This window comes from Calliphora vicina, chromosome 3 (assembly GCF_958450345.1).
Source record: "Calliphora vicina chromosome 3, idCalVici1.1, whole genome shotgun sequence".
Lineage (NCBI taxonomy): Eukaryota > Metazoa > Arthropoda > Insecta > Diptera > Calliphoridae > Calliphora > Calliphora vicina.
In genome coordinates this window covers 68,169,820-68,193,516 of record NC_088782.1, presented here as the reverse complement: position 1 = coordinate 68,193,516, position 23,697 = coordinate 68,169,820, and the positions used below count along the sequence as shown (strand labels likewise).

The window sequence follows — 23,697 nt, the reverse complement described above, 5'->3', positions numbered from 1 at the left end:
GATCACAACAAATATTAGTCGGACTGGACTAGGTCTGGACTATAAGACCGGTGAGGATAAACTAACCAACCACCTCATTCTAAATAGTTTTTAACAGATATTTGAACATATGGCGGAACGTTGTCATGATGGAATATTACCAGTACGACCTCTTACGCTTCGGGTTATCGTAGTGGATCCAGTTTTCATCGCATTTGAGACATATAAAATCATCGTTCAAGGTCTCTAAGCTGCAATTAGTATGGTACCCAATTTACTTGCTTTTGGATGAATCCTGCTGCTCGCAAATGTTTTGAAATTGCTGCTTGAGTAGCTCCCAATGATTTTGCAAGCTCTTGTTAAGTCTGAAAACAATCTTCACGGAGTAATGCCTCAAATTCTTGGTCTTCAAACATTTTTGGCAGGCCCGGTCAATTTTTCTCCTCAGTGTCAAAATCACAACTTCTCTCGCACGTTGAAACCGTTGGAACACACTCACCATAAGCGCTGTTGAGCAATCGGTGTGCTTCAGCAGCAAATTAAAGAAGTAAAACAAAATTCGAAATTTTTGTTGCAAAAAAAACTGGTGTTTACACTTTGATATTCAATAACTAAGTCAGAATAAATGGCAGATATGTAGCTTCCAAAATAATATATAAATTATTAAAAACTAAAAACAGCGTTCAAAAGATACTAAAAACAACTATTGCTGTTACTAACAAACAATGAAAACAACTATATTGCCTGTCTTAAAGTAGGGTACAACCAGCAGCTTCAGTTAAAATATAATTAAGTCACAATTAAAATTGATCTTAAATATCGACAATATTATTTAAGCGCCCCATAATTTGTGTTAATCTCTTAAACTGGTTTTAAATGGCCAATGTTGTTGTTTATCAGTTTATTTTTTTATTTGTGCCGAATTATGCAAGAACTGTGGTTAAAACTAATCAGAACTGGTTGATTTAAACTACATACAGACAAATAAATATCAGCTGTTTAAAGAAAAAGTCATCTGGGATTCCCATTAAAATACAGTTATGGAAATGTGAATAACACAATAATATTTAGAAATATAAAAAGTGTAAGATTTTGACGATGAATCTATCAAAAATCGTATATGCTAATAAATATTTATATAGCACAGTTGAATGTAAAGAAAAAATATGGATAAAATATGGCTAATCTATAGTAGGGTTCTATATGTTTAGTAGGGTTCTATAGTTGAAACAAAAAGTCGCACCTTTTCGCACCTTCAACATTTTTCGTTTTTTTAAAAAATCCACTTTTCGAACTTTTGGTAATTTATAGTAATTTTCTGACCAAAAAGTCGATTTCGATTTTACCATTTTATACTTGGAATATTAAAATATATATTCTGAATTTCAATGAAATCGTAGGGGTCATTAATCTAAACCAAGTTGAAGCCTATGGAAAGTCTGTTGTTTGGTACTTTTTTAAATAATCATTAAAGCCGAACAACTGTTATAAAAATCAAGTTCTGGTTAATGGAAAAGTATATAAACTTATTGTACACCTGTACTAATTAGCCAGCCATAAATACGTCATAAATCTGGGTAATAAAAACAATAATTAGTACTTATTTGTTTGTTTGTTTTTATTTAGTAGACTAGATTTGATATTTAATACTCAAAACTAGTTTCTAAATAAGTTTTAAAATCGAGCAAAATTTTATGAATGTTTTGTTTTTATTATGATTTAAAATCAAATACTTGTTTGATGCACTGTGCATCATCTGTAGTCTGATTTATTAGAAATTTTAATAACAGGTCGTCTGCTAAATCTACATACGTATGTAGTTGTGTTTGTTTCCCACAGTATAATTGTTTGTATACATCTATCTGTAATTTATTGATTACTAGCTAACCCGGTGAGCTTCGCTACCACAATTGTAAGAGAATTTTGAAAAAAAAAAAAAACTAATTCTCACTCATTCACACATAACATGTCTTAAATTTCATGTTTATTGGTTAATAAAAATCAATTCTAATGCATTCTGGCTCATATGTGTCTAATTCCAAAATCCGTGGTCTATTATTACAAAGTACCATTAGGACCACCTTCGTGAATTCTTACTTGTACACGATCCAAACCTTTTCGGATTTTCATTAATCAATTAAGCTTAATTTCATGTTTCTTGGTCCATTGTAAAATATTGAAAAAGTACTTTTGGTACGAAAAAATGTACTTATAAGTACTTTTTGTTGATTCAAATTCATTCAGAATCAGAATTATTATTTCATGATTCTTGGGTTGTCCAATCATTGTCGGAATCGGTTTTGAAAACGACAGAAAAAATACATTGATCTCGTAAAATCGAAAGTTATCGGTTTTATATTCGATCTAGAAATAAATTCTTTGTTGATTAAACAAAAAATTACATTGGATTTCCTAAGACAAATGTAACTTTTTTGTCGTTTTCAAAATCAATTCCGACAATGATTGGATTCTAGACAACCCCGATTATAATCAAATACTCACTTACTCATTTCATGTTTCTAGCTCCATTGTTATAAAAAAAAAATCAAAAGGTACCATTAGAAAAACGAAAACTTATAAGTTCTCTCTTTTTGGTACTTTAATATCATTAAGTCCCCTTTTCTTGAATCTTACTTGACTCAGAAGTATATCAGCTAACTTACCATTTGGTACCATTTGAAGCAAAAGTACCAATTTTCCTTTTTCCCTTTTGAACACCCATCGAGTTCGAAATTTCAAAATACTAAATTTTAGCGCAATTTTTTGCGACTCAGATTCAACGATTTAAATTTGTATTCCAATCTGAGCTCAAGTAATAATATGTTTTAAAAAGTCTCGGATTTGACCAAAATTTACACATTGGCACTCGAGTGATCATTTAGTTAATTTTTGTATAACTGGAAGAATAAATTTTTAAAACATAATAACACGGTGCTACGATGGAAAAAAAAACTAAACTAAACGGCCTAGCGTGGGTTATAGGTCTTGCTGAGTACACTACAAATTGTCTCTAAAAATTTCAGAAACACCTTCAAATTCAGAAGTTATTCTGAAAAAATCGTTTTCAGTGATGTTCGTCGACTTATCGACCTGTAGCTTAGTCAGTTTTTGTCCGACTTTAAATTTTTTAACGGGTTTGGAAAGAAAACTGATTACGCTTTAAAATGACGTGCATTTTTTGATACATTTTTAAGTTATTAGTATTGTTTTTCTACCAACATACCAACATATATAGAAAATTGAGTTCTTAACAAAACATGGTTTCAATTATTCAAATCGGATGAAAATTCTAATAGTTATTCAACTTTTAATTAACACCATTTTTAGTATTTTCTCCCCCAGCGCATATAAATAAAAATAAACAAAAAACTGTAGAAAAAAAATATTTGTAAAATTTTGAATTTTTACAAGGTAAATTTTTTCGAACTTTTTTCAAAAAAGTTTAATAACCAGGGAAACCAAAATATGCAAATGCATGTTTTTTCTGGTGAGTCTAATGAGCACATGGATAAGATATTTAAACGTTTCAGAACTATTTAAGAATTTTGGCATCGATTTGTTAGTGCATATTTTTGCATATTTTACCCTTAAATGCATATTTTTGCATATATTTGTTTTAAGAGCATATTTATGTCATATTTTTGCGTTTTTAGAGCATATTTTACTGTTTAATAGGATATTTTGACTTTATCAAACAAATTTTGTCTTACTTATTTTTCGGTATTGTGTTACAGGTTTTTACTTGCTTTGTTTAAAATTCAAAATTGAAAAATAGATGGCTTTTCATCAAAAAAAAAAAAAAATTTAAAAAACAAAATATTTTTTTTTTAAATTTAAAAAAAAAACAATTCGAACATTTTTTTTTTCCAAAAAATGAAAAAACTGAAAAAAAAATTTTGTTCAGCTAAAAATATTTAAATTTTTTATTTTGAAGAATAATTTGGTGAAGAGTATATAAGATTGGCACAGCCGAATATAGCTCTCTTACTTGTTTTAATATAAAACAAGCACTATTTTAATAATAGCGCCATCTAAATATCAAATTTTAGTTCTAATTCAAACTTAACCGTTCTAAGTGTTAAAGAAATATTGTCTTTTAAATTTGCTCCTATTACATCAGTGGATGTCGAAAGAACATTTTCTATGTATAAAAATGTTTTCAGATCCAATAGACATCGATTTATGTTACTTTATTGTGCTCTTTTACTACATTGCCAGGCCAAGTACTCTACATTGTGAATACCGCTATTGATTTTTTTTAAATAAAAGTATATTTTTTGGTTAAAAATTATATAAAAGTTTGTATTTTTAAGAGCATATTTTTTAAATTTTAAGAGCATATTTTAGAGTTTTTACTGCATATTTAAAGCGCTTAAAACCCTTTTTTTAGAGCATATTTCTGGTTTCCCTGTTAATAACTTTTGCAAATATAAACCGATTTTAACAAGTAATATCTCATTTTTTTCCCATATAAAATTGTCTTTAAAACACTGTGCAAAAAAGAATAGGTTTTCGTAGAAAAAAATTAAATTAACTATTGTTGAATATGAAAAATTACCAAAAAAATAAAAAATAAAGCGAAACTTTTTATAAAAACTTACGCAATTGTTTTTGATATACATTTTGTGCATACATTTTATGAAAGATTAATTCTTTGTCTATCCATAATTGTTTAAAATTTTGAAATCGGTCCAAAAATGTGTGAGTTAGAGGTACTAAAGTACTACGGCCTACCCTAAAACAGTTTTTTCAAAATATCACAAAATTTTGAGGGTGTTTCAAAATCTTTGAAAACGGTTTTAGTACGTCCTCACCTTGGCTTACAACCCCCATTAGGTCGCTTTTCAAGTTCTGTCAAAAAGTGTCATTTTGTAGCAGAGTGTAATTATGAATCAAATGTATTTTCCCGTATTTCACTATTTGGTACTTTTTCCCCACTAGACATTTTATTCAAACAGTTTCGTTTTAGCAAAACATATTATATTAAACAAATTTTAAGGGGTCGAATTTGCAAAAAGTACCAAATATATATTTGAAAAAATATATTTTAAAAAGTACCAAACTGTTTTCCCGGATTTGCCCAAAATTTACACATTCGCACTGGAGTGTCAAATTACACACTGTTAGTTAATTATTGTATGACTGGAAAAACAAATTTTAAAAAATTTAAACAAAATTGGCTTAATAATTTCGAATCAAATGTATTTTCCCGTTTTTCCCCTATTTGATAAAAGTTTTATTAAAAAATAAAACTCAGTATCGAGTGGAATAATAAAATATTAATATGTCAATGACAATTTATACAAAAACCTATTTAATGAAAAAAGTACCAAAAAATTAAAATTTTTAACTTTTAGGGGTTCGAATTTCCAAAAAGTACCAAATTTTTATTTAGTACTTTTTGATATGTAAGGAATACGATTTAAAATGTATTTATGTTTAGTTTATTTAGTACCAGAATACAGTTTTAACCCGATTTCTACCCTAAAACGTTCGATTTTCAAAAAAGTACCAAACAGAATAAATTTATGGTTACCGAATTTACCCTTTTTTTACAAACTAAACCTTTGAATTTCCAAAAATATCTTCGTAATGGATCTACATAGGGAGAGGGGAATCTGTAGTACAAATTTCATATCTCTACCTTTTAGTGTTTGGGCTGGGCGATATTGAATCAATCAGTCACTCAGTAACGTTACTAGTTTATACATATATAAATATATATGTAGATTTATGTATGTTGATCGTATTGTATTTTAAGAACTTTTAATACGATTGATGAGTTTTGAGATTTATTATGAGATTTAAAAGAATTAATTGTTATAGAACTAATTAGAAACTGGTTGTTGGATTATGAAATGATTGATGATCAAAGATATGATATTTACAATTCCTTAAATGGAACGATCCTGCAGTTCAAAATATTCTGTATAAAAGTAGCAATTTATTCTTTTAAATCAACCAAATCAACCTATATTAAACAAACTCTTTGCTAGCTCTGTCTTAAATATAGATTTCCATCGACCGCAAGGTGTTTAACATTACACGTAGGGTATTTAATAGTTCTACAATGCCAAATGTCAATAGATGGCCGGCCAAATCGGTAGTTAATTAGTAAACACGAATTAACATTTAGCAAAATCTATAAAAGATGCTGTCAGTTATCAAAGTAAAACATTATTTCAGATAACGTTTGAAAGGTTGGTTGGCTGGCTTACTTGAGTAGTGGCTTCATAATTAGTTGCGTTATTAAAACCAGATAATAATTTATAGCTTGAAATTCACATAAAAAACAAATCAATAACAAATAATAATTTATATATTTTGTTTCTTTATTACGCTTTAGTTAAGATGAAACTGATTGTTTGCATTTTGCCGCTGTTTTGTGGCTTGGCTTTGGCCCAATTTGGTGGTTTCGGTGGCTTTGGCGGTAATATTGCCAACACTTTTCAGAGTGGCATCAATGCTATTGCAGCTCAAGTAAAAAATGTGCCCTTCGTAGATAATGCCAAGAATTTTGCTGATTTTGCTGTAAGTTACAATTCAATTCAATTTCATAAAATTAAGTTAATTTTTTCTCTATTAATTCTTTCCAGCAACAAGCCGGCAAAACTTATGCCTCCGCTGCTGAGCAGACATTGCGTGAAGGTGTTTTCAATGCCAACAAAAAATTGGTCGATGCCAACAATCTTGCTTTTGCTGCCGGCAAATCAACTTTCGAATTAGCAGCCAATGCTTTTGCTGATGTCACCAATGCCGAATTCCTTAAAAATTTCCTTGGTAGTCGCAAATCCAGTGCGGGCGAGTAAGTTTGTCAACAACACAACTTTTAAATATTTATTTCAAAGTTTTATCTTTTATTAGAAATTTTGCTAAGAAACATCGTCAAAGGGCCGCTGTTCAAAGTGCAGCCGTACCAGACGCTTTCGATTGGCGTGAAAAGGGTGGTGTTACACCAGTCAAATTCCAAGGTGAATGCGGTTCTTGTTGGTCTTTTGCTGTTACTGGCGCCATTGAAGGTCATGTCTTCCGCAAGACTGGTAAACTCATCAATCTCTCCGAACAGAATCTGGTGGATTGTGGTAAAAAAGAATACGGTTTGGATGGTTGTGATGGTGGTTTCCAAGAATATGGTTTCGAGTTCGTCACCACCCAAAAGGGCATTGCTAACGGTGAAAAGTATCCTTATGTGGATAATAAACAAACATGCTCGTATAAGGACAACATCAAGGGAGCTGAGATTACCGGTTTTGCCGCCATCGAACCCAAGGATGAAGAGACCATGAAGAAAGTTATTGCTACTTTGGGCCCACTCGCCTGTTCTGTTAATGGTCCTCAGTCTTTATTATTATACAAACGCGGTATTTTCAACGATGAGGAGTGCAACAAGGGCGAACCTAATCACTCTATTTTGGTGGTGGGCTATGGCAGTGAAAATGGTCAGGACTACTGGATCGTCAAGAACTCTTGGAACAAGGTTTGGGGTGAGGATGGCTACTTCCGTTTGCCAAGAGGCAAAAACTACTGTTCTATTGCTAGTGAATGCAGTTATCCTATTGTTTAAATGTAAGGCATGTAAAGTCTTAAGAATTCACTTTTAGCTTTGTACATGTAAATAATAAATTTGAACGATTTTCTTATGACAATTGTGTAATCTTTATTAAAATTGAGAAACTTACTCGTTCCTTGTTCTTTAACGATCAAATTAATGTAGAAACCTGGGGAATTACTTCCAAGAACTCCAGAAGGCTCTTCGAAATTGTGGTTAAGTCAATTCCACTGTTGTCTAATGCAGTTTTCTAGGGGAACGTGTGATATATGATGCACTCGTTTGGTGGAGTGAGCAAATTATACGAATTTCTATACTTATGGTTGATCAAAGGCTCTTTTCGTAATGATGAAATGGCTGCCTGCTGATCTTATGTCAAAGGGAGTTTCACATAACTCCATTTAGGCTTAATGATTCGGGTGCATGACATAAGGTGGTCTATAGCTTGTTTATTGAGTAGGACTAGGATTGTGAGGGTATCATGGGGACCCAGAACAAAACCTGGGCATACATTTGGGTCGGCTCGGTATATGCGGGACAAGTAGGTATGTTTGATCACATGAGCACTGAGCCAGAAATACTCCTGTGAGCAACCGCGGCAGCCATCTTGCGGAAAGCTTTCACATACACAAGTGATCATTCAAAATTGAAACCACGAGCCATGTGAGATGCCATGGCTTCCACAATCTCTCGCACTTTTAATCTCCGATCGGGGCATCCCTCAACTGGGCATCCAGAACGTTCGGAATCTTCTGTGCATGTACGGCCACAACAAAATTCAGTAAACCATTTCTTTACCATTGAAATTTTTGGTGCAGAATTTCCATAGTATTTATCAAGCTTTGCAAAAAATAATACCTAATGAGCAGTCGAAATTCACTTTTTTCAATTTATCCTCATGGCTGTCAAACATAAACTAAATGATGCATTTTGTTGAAATTTTGGCAGGAGTCAATTGACAGATGCCTGTTGACAGGAGAATTGTTGCCCTTGCAGTTAAGAGCCGGGAAATTCAAAAATTCGTACCTCAGACAGCCTTCAGATGTGTGATTACTCCCACGATGATATCCCAGGAGGAACTGTTTCGACAACATGAAGTTGTGATCCTTTACTGGAAGAAATTTTGTTTCCTCATGTAGATGGTGTTCCGTGGTAGTCTACATGAAACCTAAGGCAGTCATTAAGGCGGCATTCAATTATTTCTCCACTGGGAATCAATCAACAAAACCGGTAATTGACCATTGACCGAGCCATTTAGCTTGTTTCTACTTCGGAATTTGTATGTGATTGCAGTACCATGAGCTGAGGAGGTAAATAGGTTGTCAAAGGAGACCCCCAAATTCAAATACATTCCCATGATAGCAGGTTCTACGCACCAGAATGACCATGTGAGGTCTTCACTGGACGAGAGAAGGTGTGGACGGTGGCTTTTATGTAGCACGATCACGGACAGGTGTGTCTTTTAGACTTCCGGTCCAATGTTGTGTTTTGCAGGGATATACGGGGTTAAACCTATCATATCGCAGATAATCTTGCAAAGAAAGGGACTTCGAAATTGATCGATTATATATTCAGGACATTTTATCCTTGTCATTCTATAGAATTTTACGCTCCCACCATTGAAGTGATACCCCGACTTCCATGAGGCAAGTGTATGATTCTTGATAGACTCTACGATTATGCACAGACAAGGTGGTCCAGAGAGAGTACTTATATAATGGCAAGGATGAAATAGACTGAATATATGATTGTCGTAGATCGATTACTATGACGAACATTCCGCGTGTTCAGCTGCGGAATCTAGTTCGGATAACACTCCAGGATATTGAATCTTTCATTTAACGATTACTGTTGAAGTTGTCACAACGAAGAAGACATGGTCCGGCCCTATCGGATCTGAGATTCGGTGCCTATTTTTCTACGTCATGACGAACATGTCCGCCCAAACTATTATTTGGCTTCCGTAACAAGTATCGTTCCTGATCTACTCTACTAACTGACTCCAATTTAAAAATTTTTGGGACATTTGACAAATGCAGACAGAGGTAATCGAGAGTGAAGTCAATCGGCACTTTAATACTTCTAGGTAGTCACATAAAAATTTGTTTGTACTGCACTTTAGAAAGTGGCTATTTTACCTTTAGAGAGTGGATATTTGTAATTTATGTAGAGTAATTTAACTTCCGATTGGGACACTCACATTCTAAAATAACTAGTCACGTATCTAATTCTGTAACTAATTGTGAACCCAATGATAGGTAAAATCACTAGTGCGGGAAACTTAGCAAGAACTGCTGGGTGAACGATTTTACCATGTGTAAAAATGGTACATATTGACAATCCAATTGAAATTTTGAAGTTATACATGACAGTTGTAGGGTATTATGTGATATGACCTTCCTATTTAATTAGTTTTTGATGCTTATAATTGAATCTAACATCAATTAAATAAAAATACAATAATATCAGTTACTTTCTATTTTCAATATTCACCGTTCAATTTTTATTGTATTTCTAAGAATAAACAAATATAATTTTGCCACTAAAAAATGTATATTACATATTTGTTTTATTGCAATTATTGAAAGCGAGATTTATTTAATACCAAATTGATGTGTATGTACTTTAATAATATTTTTGAAAGCTTGATTTCTACTAGTTAGAACAAGATTTTCTTATATAATTTGCTAAATTGTTTTCAAGTAGGATTATAAACTTTTAATTTCTTTATCAAAAAGACAAAAGACAATTTATAATTGCAGCAGATCAAAGGAATAGGTCCGCTTACTAATACAGTTTACAGTAAATAACACAATTGGTCAATTCACACGGTCTCCTATCATGTCATATTGTCATAATATTTTTCGACTCGGCGTCTCGGCTTAACCGATTCTTAGGCATTCGTCGCAGGTCTCTGCTGGTTGGTTACGATAACAAAATAAACATAGCATACAGAGTAGTATTATTTTAGAACTTTTTTTTTGGTTGAAAGGCAATACCAATACTTTCAAACCATTGTGAAATATTAGGACATTTTGACAATATGACATGATAGGACGCTTGTGAATTGACCAAATGTTATTTATTATTTTACACCTGACAATTATGTTCGCTCAATAATATAGCCAAAATGTATGGCTTGGCAGTCAACTGACACAAACATATTTTAAGTGATGTTTGCAGTTTTGCTTCTAGATAGTGAGAGAGTGGAAAGAGAACATTTTACAATTACCATGAAGAGTTCATACTAATTCGAAAATGTTTATCTAATTAATGTGTAACCTGGAGTTTCATAAAACACTTCGGTACTCCATTTAAAAAAAACATAAACGGTTATATGAACCAGATAAAATAAAAAGGAAATTTTTACAATTGCATTTTTAATCCTTATAGTTTAGTAAATACAAACTTTTCTCAAGCAACAAAATTTGGTTCCGTTTGGTTTAGTTATTTTTTTTTTGGTAATTTTTTTTCCAACAAAGTTTAATCTTTTAAATTAAATATATTCGCCCTTACGTCTAAGTAACTTTAAAAATATACATAAAATAACAACTAAATACACCGCACGAAAAAACCAAAGCATACAAAGCAATAAGTAGAAAAACAATACAGATTGTTGAACCTTAAATAAATATTTATTGTATTTGAATCTAGTTGAAATAAATAGTAACAAAGTTTACTAAATTAAACTAGATTGAATGGAGAGAACTCATAGGGTTCCCTACCCGAGAATTATTTATTCACTTAGGACGAAATATTCGTCCCATTTTCGAAATAGGTAAAAATCAGAATTTACTTTAAATAACAACACCAGCCAGTAGGCGGCTCCAATAATTTGTTCCAGTTTATATATTTGCCTATTTTTCAACTAAATGCTGTACAAAAGGGGTAGGGAAAGTTACACGATCCCGCATGACTTGGGACTGTAGGGTATTTTTCATGTTTTGCTTTTGAATTGTTGTTAGTTGTTAAAAATTAATATGAATTGCTACAATTAATCCCCAATAGACTCTTAATTGTCTCGCTAACGGATCATTATATGCCCATTTTTTCGAGTTTCTTTTTGAACTCCATGAAGGAAGGGTTCTGGCTTTTGGTTCTCTATGATCCCAAATAATATCCAGATTCAAACATGTTTGAGAAATTAACTCCCTCTTTATATTTTAGGACTATTCGGAATTTTACTCTTTGAAGGTAAAAAGCTGTTGCTGCAGGGAACTGAATGCATACTTGAGCTAAAAATATAATCCAATGATCCACTATGACGAGTGATGCCGTGCAACATGGGGGATTTTAGAAATCTAGATACCGAATACGATAATATGTCATATGATATGTCTATATCATAAGCAGAACACGGCGGATCAGGAGAGTACGCACGACAATATACCGTAATTCTGAATGTTATCTTATCCGTGGAATAGATAGCACTACGTTAGTGTGTCTCTTAACTGTAACAACAACGTCCAGTTCAATTTATGGCAATCTCCATCAAAGGGATCTGTTGTCCGATGCCCTGTTAGTCCCCCTTTAATTAATTACATTTTCTTTAAAAGGAAACATATCAATATGAAACTATTTTTTTTATAAAAATCTAACACAGGTTCCTATGGATTTATCTTAAGCCGTAGCAAGATCTCATGATCCCAACTGATTTATTAAAGTAATGAATAATGTACCGAATATACTAGGAAATCTATTCTAACGGATAAAGATGCGGTACTGGAATTAACTGAAATTAACTATGATGAAATCGATGCTATTGAACGTCTCACAAAACGGTCAAACGAAATTATACGGTGCTGCTATGGTTTCTAATCGGCAAATACTTCCCAGGAATATTTATTCTCGAAATGGTTTATTACTTTCGCACAGATAATAGGGACTATTCGTTTAGATGTTACATACATATTTATTTCCTTAATTTTATTTTTACTTTCCCCCACTTTGCTTTCTGAAGCTCTATATGGGACAAGGAACAAATTTTGAAGAGGCAAAATTATTGTGCCTCTCTCTAGTCGGTGTATCAAGTTCGAAATGAGCATAGTGATCTTAAAAATCTCTAGCAAGGATTAGATGGCTCAACTTCTGTCCGCACCCCTTGTGAGCCCATGCGGTCAAAATTCAACACTTAAACTCGACAGCACTTCTTCTTTAGGCATGTCAAATTTCATTCAAATCGGACTAAGGGTTTAGAAGTTACAGATTTATTTCCCTCTTTTTTTTCTCATACCACTGTGTGAGGTTCCCAAAAAGGCAAAGATAAATAACAGTCCAAGGTTTTCACCAAAAGTTGGGCGATATGAGAATAATTATGGGCCAATCTACAAGCCATTGTGATATTAGATACCAAGAATTTTCATTGGGAAAGGTTGAGATAAAACAGCGCAGATGCAAGATTAGACCTCTGTTTTGTCTGTCCAATGTTGGGGACATGTAGAGCGATATGGCTCGGGATGACTCAATTGACCAGTGGATGGTTTTAATTTAATTTAAAGAACCTGGGCATGTTTGTGGTGAAGTATAGGCTGCACAAGTTTGGTAAGGCAAGAAATTGCTTTGTCACTGTGCAATGTTGGGGTTGTGTAAAGCAAAGTGCCTCGAGAGGGCTTCAATGGCCCCTTTGGATGTTTTTGGTATCACATTAAACATGATAATTGGATTCATACAAAACCTAGGCCTGTTGTGTTGAAGTTTAGGACTACAAAAGATCATGAGACGCAGTGAATTAAGACTCACTAATAATAGTCTGTAAGTGATCTGATATTAGCTGTCAGTATTTGAGAGGGTTTCAATTTGCACTGTGTATATTTTTGTTCTCTCACAGGACCTGTTGTGTTAAAGATTACGGCTGCAAAAAATCAGCAGCTTGGATGTCCGTAAAAATTTCAGAAATTTCGGCTTGGAATTGTAGAACCCAACTACTTTTCTGTCATCTGATTTCGAGTCATGGGAATACATATTTGTTCCTTGATTTTTGTTTGTTATTTTGTCAAAATTGGTTTATAAAATTATATTTTATAATCACTGCAGTTATTTTTACTTTTATTGTGTATGCTTAGGTTTTTTCTTATAGTGCATTAAAAACTTATCAATACTTCCCCTTGAACTTAAACTAAAACTATATAAAAAAATGTTTTTCATCTACGAAATTATGATACCAGTACGTACAATGATAATAAAGAAAGTTTTTTCTTTCGGTTTTTTGTTTAAATACTTAATGAATTAAATGAATTGAATTGAATGGTACACAAGGAGTACGAATATAAACTTAAATACGATTAGAGAAAACCATAAACAAACCAAAAAACAAAATGTTTAAAATGTAACAAAATATAGAATGAAATTAGTTTAAAAAAAATATATATTCATGTAAGAGAACCATAAACATATAAAATACTTGAACAACTGTAGTGAGATTATGTTGAATGTTTGTTATAAAAATAATAACAATAAATATATGTATAATAAAACACAAACAACAAGAATGTAAAAGAAATTGTAAATGAACTGAAATGTAATGTAATGTGAAAATAAAATAATAACTTACCTCAAACTTAAATCTGGCGAAGCACAACGTATAGCAACACTGGGTATTTGGGGTACCAAGCGCATTGCCATGACGACTTGATTGCGCCACAAACGCAAATAAAAATCCTTTTGACTCTCTGTTGGCACTTTCTTGGTAGGTGCCGATGAACGCAGCAATGATGCTCGGTTGTCACTTACGGGTCTGTGGGTTGGAAAGTCAATTTAGATTTAATTAATTAAAATGAAAAGGGAAACACAAACACAAATACAAATACAAAGAAAACTTGTACTTGAAGCACAAGGAAATTAAAAAGAAAATACTCACGTTGGATCTATGACACTATAGAGGGTTGTTACTCTGGCGTAACAAATTGGCCATGCTTGAGCAACGGCTGAAGGACATTTCTGTAAAATACGATCTCTTTCGAGAAAACCAAACAAGCATGCTGACCATGGATCGAATTGTTGTTGGGGTGTTGCACTTGTTTGCGATAAATTCAGGGTGGATGTGGAGGATTTTGAATTGTCTGCGTAATGAAAAGTGAAAAGGAATAAAAATAATAAATACAATTGTTTAAAAACAAGAGGCCAGCACAAATGTTTGTCTGTTTTCCCTGTTGCTGTTTATTTCACACTTACCATCTGTTAGTCCACCCAACCATACACCACTCGAACGTTCTGCTATCCATTGTAAATCGATTTGTGTAGCATTTAAGATTGCTGTCTTTTCGGCCTGAGGCAAATGTGGTAAACATTTTTCCAAGACCTGTTGATTGAATTTGAAAGAAAAAGAAAATACTCACGTATTATAAGGAAATTAAAGATACAAAACAGAATAATACAATATACAATAACTTTATATTATAAAAATAATATATTTAGATTTTATTCGGACTTCTTTAACCCCTTATAACCAGAAGACAAACAGCAATTGCATGACCGAGAAGTTACAAGTTGACAAACATTTCATTACGACTTGTATTATTAAAGAAAAATATACTTAAATGTTATTAAATTAAAGAGTACATAGCATATACTCGTCTCTATGATGATCAAATGCATTGCAAATTTAATTTTCGCTTAAATTTTGGCTTCCTTAAGGGCGGTGAAGGATACTCGATACCACACAATACTTTTCATAGATTGAATACTTTCTCATTCAAAAAATAAACAACATTAATTTAAAAGAAATAATCCCTGTTCTGTAAACCGAATACGGACAAGGTTTTAGTTTTTAAAACGAATTCACCTACTTTGGTGTTCTGTAAATTGAAAAAGTTTGGAAATAATTGGTAACCTATATCACTGTGGGACAGTAGTTTTTGCACTTAAACAGAGTATATATACTTGAAACAAGAGGTCGTAAAACTCAATTTTTTTTTTAATTTTAAATTTGTTTATTTTAAATGATTTAAGGATTAAAGGCCTTATTCATAATCAATTTTTAAATTTATTACAGGGGGTAAAACTGCAAAACTTTAAATCTATCTACAGTCAGCATCTAAAGAAAGTGTACAACTTGTTTATACATTTAAAACATTTTATTTACATATTAAAAAACTATTTGTTCTCCAGTTCTAGTATATTTAGCAAAACATTTAATTGTCCTCTTGCAATATATAAACAAAAAACTAAACTAGTTCAACTGCAACAAAAACAGTAACAACAAAACCAAAAATACTCCATTTTTAACGCGTCAAAAGAAAGTGTACAGTTTAGGGAAATTAGAAGAAAAAACGTGTTTAGTATTTTATTTGACATCTTTTGGGTTTTAAAACAGTTTCAAGCCTTCTTGGCATTGTTTCTACCAATTTTGATGTCACCGATGTTGGGATGTTGAACCACTCTTCCTCAGGATTTCGTGTAGAGAGTCATTGCTGGTAATATTTCCTTTTCTGATCTGTCTGTCCAGATGCTACCACAGATGTTCAATGGGATTAATGTTCGGTGACTGTGGGGGTTGTTCCAGTTGTTTCGATGTATGATACAACAACCATTCTTTAACAAGTTAAGAAGTATGCTTCGGATAGTTGTCCTGTTGGAAGATCCAGGTTCGGTCTAGATTTAATTTTCTAATGATAGGTTCCATATTTTCTATAAGAATGTTTAGGTAATCGGTTTTGATCATCAAACTATCAATAAATATGAGTTTTCCCATTCCACTTGCCGCCATACACTTTACGGTGGATAGTACATTTTTTGGTCAAACTCTTGATTTTTGCTTCCCCAAATTTTACTCCTTTTTTTACTTCCGAAAATCTCAAACTTGCTTTCGTCCGTAAACAGCACATTATTCCAAAACAATTTTCTTGGTTTTTATACCTGTTTGCGAATTCTCGAAGTCGCTCTTTTTTTCGTTTGGAAATGAGGGGTTATTCTCTCGGAACTCCACCATATAGAGCATTTGGGTGTAGCGCTCGGCGAACCGTACTGTTACTAACTCTCACTCCAGACGAATCTGTTAATTCTTCGCATAATTTTACTGCACTTACTGTGAATACTTTCTTCACTGCTCTCACAATCGATCGTATTTCAAGGTAAAGGCGTTTTGGTGTTCCGGCATGTTGCTGATCTTCTAAAATTCTAAATTTTTTTGTTTGTCTATAATTTTTTTTACAGTATTATGGCTTCTTCCTATTATAGAGGAGATTTCACGTGACGATTTGCCTTCATTTTTAAATTTTAGGACTTACTTTCTTGTTTCAATTGCAGTTTGTTTTCCCATTTTGGTTTTAAAGTTCTCGCGATCAAACAAGAAAAGCTACTATCTTAAAATCTCATGAGACTAGCAGCAAGATCCATAAAAAATTATAATCTAGGCAAAAATAAAGAATAACAATATATTTTTTTATGTAGCTATAAAAATCTTATTGCAATTCTAAATGTGTACACTTTTTTCTGACGCGTTAAAAATGCAGTATTTTTTGTTTTGTTGTTACTGTTTTTGTTGCAGTTGAAATAGTTTAGTTTTTTGTTTATATATTGCAAGAGAACAATTAAGTGTTTTGTTAAATATACTAGAACTGGAGAAAAAATTGTTTTTTTAATATGTAAATAAAACGTTTTAAATGTAAAAACAAGTTGTACACTTTCTTTTGAAGCTGACTGTATATAAATAAAAATCAAATGTAAATTGTTCATCGGTAATTTCATCAGTTGAGAACGGCTGGACCGATTTGGAAAATTTTTTTTTTTTGAAATGTTCGTCATTGTCCAACTTAGGTTTTTAGGGAAAGAAAAATTGACCACGCCCACTTTTTTCGATATACGGTGGTGGCCAGGTAATTAAGACAAAAAAATTTTGCTAAATTCCATGTAATTGTCAATTATTTTTTCAAATATTTCCACAAATATGTATGCATGAGGACTGTTTTAACACACAAGTGTGTTTTATTCGACTGTATCAATTCATACATATTCACCACGAACTCATAAGATTTTTCTACAACTTGACCAAACATTTTTTTTTTTAAATAAACATATTTTCCTACATTATATTTTTATTATTATAAAATATTCGGACCAAATTTCGCATTTTTAGTTCCATTAGTTTCGGTCATATCATGTTATTAACAGCGGATGTTCACTGAGGTGGGTCAACGTATTTCCACATATATTTGTCCATATACACACAGTTACTAAAGTATACGTACGATCGACTTTTTGGGCCTTTTTTAAAAGTCCATATATTTAAAAATACAAGGCCTGACTCATTCATTCACTCACTCATTCACTGACTCAACAGTCATGAGTGAGTGAGTAAATGAATGAGACAGGCCTTGTATTTTTAAATATATGGACTTTTAAAAAAAGTCCCAAAAAGTAAATCGTACGTATACTTTAGTAACTGTGTGTATGTTTTACCGATTTTTCCAAACATTTTTCAGAAACTAGAAACATTAATAATAAATTGCATACCCTTAGAGGTCCTTTTATTTTGGCTCTAACGCACTTAAAATTCAGTTGATGAAAAAAATTCAAGTATTTGTCTTAAATTGGTGGCCACCAGTGTATGTATCTAAAAACGGCTGCACCGATATCGCTAATTTTTTTAAATATTCGTAGTAATTTAAGTTTTTATGGAAAAAAAATTGACTATACCCACTTTCACGCCCACTTTTTTAGATTTATCTAAAATCGTAGACCATCAGCACCGGTTTGGGTAATTTTTTTTTGAATGTTCACAAGTTTTTTACAGAAATAAAAATTATCCACTCCCATCTGTAAATATGTAACCAAAGACTGTGACATGGCTGAGTTTGTGCGGAAAATTCCAACGGTGAAGTCACTCAATTTCAAATGTTAGCATTAACGAAGTATTTTGGCGAATTTTTTTATTTGTCATTCATGAAAGACATCCAACTGTTGTGCATTTAGCCGTACATCTGGGAAATCTTCAAAGAGTGAACTTTACTGAGGAGAATGTATTACAATGAGTTAATCGACCGCCATCGACAACCAAAATATGGGGATTTTGAAAGGTTTTGGGGACAGAAAATTTCGTTTAAGGACTGTGGATATTTTTAAATATTTCGAGAATTTTATGGGGAAAAATAACACGGTGCTACGATGGAAAAAAACTTGGAAAACGGCCAACAGCGTGTTATAGGTCTTGCTGAGTACACTACAAATTGGCCCATAATCATAGTCAAACACTAAAGTCGGTTCTTTTTAAAAACAACTTTAAAATAAAAACCAGCTTCTTATTAATTTGCAGCCATAGTCAAAATTAAAGTATGTTTTAAATTGAACCGACTTTAACTGGGTGCCACCGCAAATGTAAAAAAAGTTTTCATACAATATACAACAAAAAACAGACAAGTGGCAACGCTGAACAGCCGACATACAAAATTAAAAAAAAAAACAAAAAAGGTAAACAAATAAAAGTAACCGGGACAACTAAAGAAAAAAAGTTATTTGTTGTGGAAAAATGGAAAAGATAATATTAATATCATAATTAGGATATTTTGGTACTAATTTTATTGATAACTGTTCAATAATTGCAAAATCTCTACCAATATCTTGTAACTTAAACATTTTTTACTTTTTGACGAACTTTTTTACTCGGCGAAGAACAGCAGATACTGTTGTTAAACGAGTTAAAAATAACTTCAGCTAGTTTTATATTTAAAGTCGACTTCAACGTCAGAAGTATACTTTAACTTGTCTATGATAGACCTAAAGTCTACTCTTGAGTAAAGTCGAGTTTAATTCTCTTAAAGTATTCTTTATTTTTGACTATGATTATGGGCCATTGTCTCTAAATATTTCAGAAATACCCTCAAATTCAGAAGTTATTCTGAAAAAACAGTTTTCAGTGATGTTCGTCGACTTATCGACGTCAGTCAGTATTAGTCAGTTTTTGTCCGACTTTAAATTTTTTAAAGGGTTTGGAAAAAAAACTGATTACGCTTTAAAATGACGTGCATTTTTTGATACATTTGTAAGTTATAAGTATTGTTTTTGTTAAGAATATCTAAAAGAAAAACAAAATTTATCACATTTTTTTGATTTTAGTCGCTTTTCATTGCTTATTTTGATATGAAAGTTTATAAAAATTTATACTAACATATATAGGAATTTTAGTTCTTAACAAAACATGGTTTTAATTATTCAAATCGGATGAAAATTGTAGAAGTTATTCAACTTTTCATTAACACCATTTTTAGTATTTTCTCCCCCAGCGCATATACAGTGACGAACAATACAATAGAATCACTACATATAAATTTAAGTCAATCATTAAAACTACAGAATTTAGTTCAAAAATTTATTTACATATATTAATGCCTATGGTGTACACAAAAAAAATAAATAAAACTAAAATAAAAAATGAACACATTCTTATGTTAAAAACTATGACAAATATAAAACAACTAAATGAGATACGCGACATTAAAATAGAATCAATCAGTCTAAAAATTAAAGAACATTTTAAAAACGCATCGTTTTCCTAATATTTTGTTGCATAACCATTATTTTTGATAACAGCAATTCAATGCCAAAAAGATGTGATATCTTTTTGGCATTGAATTTACCAATCGTTCGCATGTAGAACGAGGAATAGCGTACCAGATTTCCTGAATTTTTTGCCATAATTCTTCCTTGTTTTTCACTTTTTCAGGTCCAACTTTATCTTTGACTATTTTCCATAGGTTTTCGATGGGATTTAAGTCAGGGGATTGCGAGGTCCACTCAATAATATCAATTTTGTTATCTGAAAACCACATTTTCGCAAGACCTGAAGTGTGCTTTGGGTCGTTATCTTGTTGGAATACCCATTTTAAGGGCATACTCCATTCTGCATGTGGCTTCATAACATTTTCCAAAATATTCACGTACAGGTGCTTATCCATATTTTCCTTAATCCAGTAAATTGGGCCAACGCCATACCAAGAGAAGCATCCCCATATCATAATATTTCCACCACCATGTTTGAACGTTTTTGTTGTATACCGAGGATCTAATTCAGCATTTTTTGGACGTCTGACCCATGTTTTACCATCGCTACCAATCAAATTAATTTTTGTTTCATCCGTCCACAACACATTTCGCCACTTTTTTTATATTTTCCGGGCCACACCAATCCTTATGTTCTTTGGCAAATTTCTTTCTTGTTGCCACGTACTTTTTAGTGAGCATAGGAACTTTTCTTGAAGTTCTGCCATGCAGACCAGCATCCATCAATCTTCTTTGAACAGTTCTTGTGGATACTTCACAACCAACCTCCTTCCGGATTGCGTCAGCGGACTTAAATGGATCTCGTTTGGATATTATAACAATTAAATTATCTTCATGATGACTAGTTTTTCGTGGTTTTCCTATGGAACGTGGCGGCTTGCGGATGGATAACGCATTGAAAACAAATTTCTGGGATCGTCCTACTAATTTAGCAACTTCACGTTGAGATCGGCAACTTAAATTTTTAATAATTTTCCTTTCTTCTTCAGTGCAATGTTTTGCGCGACCCATTTTTTGATAAATATTTTATTACCGATAGCTAATATTTAATAATTACTATTAAAATATTTTCTCATTAACAAAAAAATCCAAAAATTAAAAGTCAAAGCCAACTTTTAATTTAATTTTTTAAATGTGATTCTATTTATTGTCGCAATGTTTTCAACAAAATTTACGTTTCATATAATTTAATTTGAAAAGTAACAATGTTATTAATATTGTAATAAGTTGTAATTGTAAGCGTTGACCACATAGACAAAATTCAAAGGCAAAATAAAAATAGAGTTTAATATATTGTATATAAATCATAGTTTTATATGAAATATTGGTAGTGATTCTATTGTAATGTCCGTCACTGTAAATAAAAATAAACAAAAAACTGAAGAAAAAAAATATTTGTAAAATTTTGAATTTACAAGGTAAATTTTTTCGATATTTTTTCAAAAAAGTTTAATAAGTTTTGCAAATATCCCATATAAAGTTGTCTTTAAAACACTGTGCAAAAAAGAATATGTTTTCATAAAAAAAAAATTAACTATTGTTGAATATGAAAAATTACGAAAAAAAAAAAAAAATAAAGCGAAACTTTTTATAAAAACTTACGCAATTGTTTTTGATATACATTTTGTGCATACATTTTAAAGCTTAATTCTTTGTCTATCCATAATTGTTTAAAATTTTGAAATCGGTCTAAAAATGTGTGAGTTAGAGATACTAAAGTACTACGACCTACCCTAAAACAGTTTTTTCAAAATATCTCAAAATTTTGAGGGTGTTTCAAAATCTTTGAAAACGGTTTTAGCATGTCCTTATCTAGGCCTACAACCCCATTAGGTCGCTTTTCAAGTTCTTACAAAAAGTGTCATTTTGTAGCAGAGTGTAATTAGGATATGGTGGTGATAAGTAATAAATTACATTTGAATTATACTTTTTATTACAGAGACTTATATATTGATACTTATATTTCCAAGACATCTAGTAAGATGCAATTTTTAAATCCCAATTTGGAAAAAGTTTTTTAATTATCGAATTTTATGTGATGATCAAATTCAATGGCAGATGTAAATCTGCTGCTAAATATTGGGTTATAAATGATACCATAAGATTTGAAACGACTTGTTACGAGATGCAGTGGGAATTTTCCCGAAAAGAAACTTTCATTTATTCATACAAATTTTGGCTTCAAGGAACCTTAATATTATTGTATTTAAAATACCAAATCTTACGGGAATAAATCAATAAATTTCATGTTTGGTAATTTTGTGGTTTATAGTCATTGTCTATACATTATATAGAACATTTATTTGGTCTGATTTAATATATAAACTGCTGAAAGAAGCGCCAATTTTCGGTTAACCGACAACCCGATTTTTTATAAACTAAATCTGTAGTTTCATTGTTCGGAAGACAATTTTCAAGAAAAACAATATTTGGGGAGTTTTGGGGATATTTTTTATTGCGGTTGGGGACACCTGGCGACCCTGTCTACAATATTGACCAGATTTTTGAAATGTGCCGAACGCTACTATACTCCGAAATGCCAAGATATTGCTTGGAATCAATCGTCAAAGAAATTTCAACGGCGGAAACAAGGAAATCCAGTTCCAGGTTTCACCCCATTTATTTTCCAACGACGCATTAGGTCGCAGTTAGCTATTAATTAGTCAACGTTCGTGGCACAACATCATTTCATCATTTTGCGAATTATAAATTGTGTGACACGTATAGAGAAACGTGTCAACGTTTGTGATTACTAGAGAATGACACTCATTTGGGAATACACCCTCCGATATGCTGTACTTTCGTCAAATATTCATTAAATACTCATCAAATACGAACATTGTTTTCGATAATTATCTCAAAATGTTCCCATCCAAATCGACTGATTTGCCATTTGTGATGATATTATTATAGATATTATAGATGCGTATTAGAACATCAAATTCAAATTTGAAACTGAGCGAGGATATTTAAAACGAGTCTTTGATATTAATTGATGACATTGCTTGATGATGTCGAACAAGGTATTATCTGAGTTAGGCATGACAGCTCCCAGTCGTCTGATGCACGACGAGTTGCGACGCGAAAAACTATATGATTGCGATGCCTTGAGGAAATCAGTCGGAACAAACGTTCCACTATTGAATCGACAATAAAAATATGAGTACCACACTTTTATGACAATTGTGAAAAAATGGAACTGGAGAGATTTTGATTTTGGCATCGATTCGCTCGCAGAATGATATTGCACTTGCACTTGCTTCATAAGCTCTGCTCATTCAGCACCTAAGTTTGCATTGTATATGCAAATCAATTAAAATCTAACATACAACAGTGCGATGGCCCTTAATAAACGAATGTTGGATTTTTGCCAGTCTCGCCCTCCAGTTGGTAAAAAAAATCATCCTGAAAAAATTTTAGATAAATCGTGGGGATTAAGACATTAAGGTTTAATTTCCATTTTTGTGCTGTTATTATAAATTTGTGCTGTTATATTTGTCTTATGTTTCATCAAAATCGGCCCAAAAATAAATAACATTTCGCTATCTTTAAATTAGAAATTCCAAATATTGAAAAATTGTACCTTTGTCCTTCACGATTTAAGGTTTAACGTTTTCCAATTTTAGTAAAACTTTCAGACTATAATATTCTGAACAGGGTTTACTTAAAATTCATAA

At 32.0% G+C, this 23,697-nt stretch overlaps 2 protein-coding genes across 7 annotated transcripts in view; one reads left to right on the top strand and one right to left on the bottom strand.

Moving 5' to 3' along the window:
* fry (Protein furry) overlaps positions 1–23,697 on the bottom strand; it is a 293,867-nt gene that overhangs the window by 203,280 nt on the left and 66,890 nt on the right. For all 6 annotated transcript variants that reach the window (XM_065503200.1, XM_065503203.1, XM_065503202.1 and 3 more), the window contains exons 7-9: positions 14,699–14,825; positions 14,385–14,586; positions 14,079–14,261 (exon numbers count right to left, since the gene is read on the bottom strand). In XM_065503200.1, coding sequence (XP_065359272.1) covers positions 14,079–14,261; positions 14,385–14,586; positions 14,699–14,825 — 512 coding nt within the window. The remainder of the gene's footprint in view (positions 1–14,078; positions 14,262–14,384; positions 14,587–14,698; positions 14,826–23,697) is intronic.
* Positions 6,160–7,625, top strand: LOC135954769 (procathepsin L-like). The gene is made up of 4 exons (XM_065504999.1): positions 6,160–6,179; positions 6,326–6,510; positions 6,576–6,784; positions 6,844–7,625. The coding sequence occupies exons 2-4, from the start codon at positions 6,331–6,333 to the stop codon at positions 7,541–7,543; spliced, it is 1,089 nt and encodes a 362-aa protein (XP_065361071.1). The 5' UTR covers positions 6,160–6,179; positions 6,326–6,330; the 3' UTR covers positions 7,544–7,625.

Bases quoted from the DNA above. Each gene is read 5' to 3' on its own strand.
- LOC135954769 (XM_065504999.1), top strand. From the start codon at position 6,331: ATGAAACTGATTGTTTGCATTTTGCCGCTGTTTTGTGGCTTGGCTTTG. The intron at 6,511-6,575 runs GTAAGTTACAAT...AATTCTTTCCAG, and splicing joins AGAATTTTGCTGATTTTGCT to CAACAAGCCGGCAAAACTTA. The intron at 6,785-6,843 runs GTAAGTTTGTCA...ATCTTTTATTAG, and splicing joins CGCAAATCCAGTGCGGGCGA to AAATTTTGCTAAGAAACATC.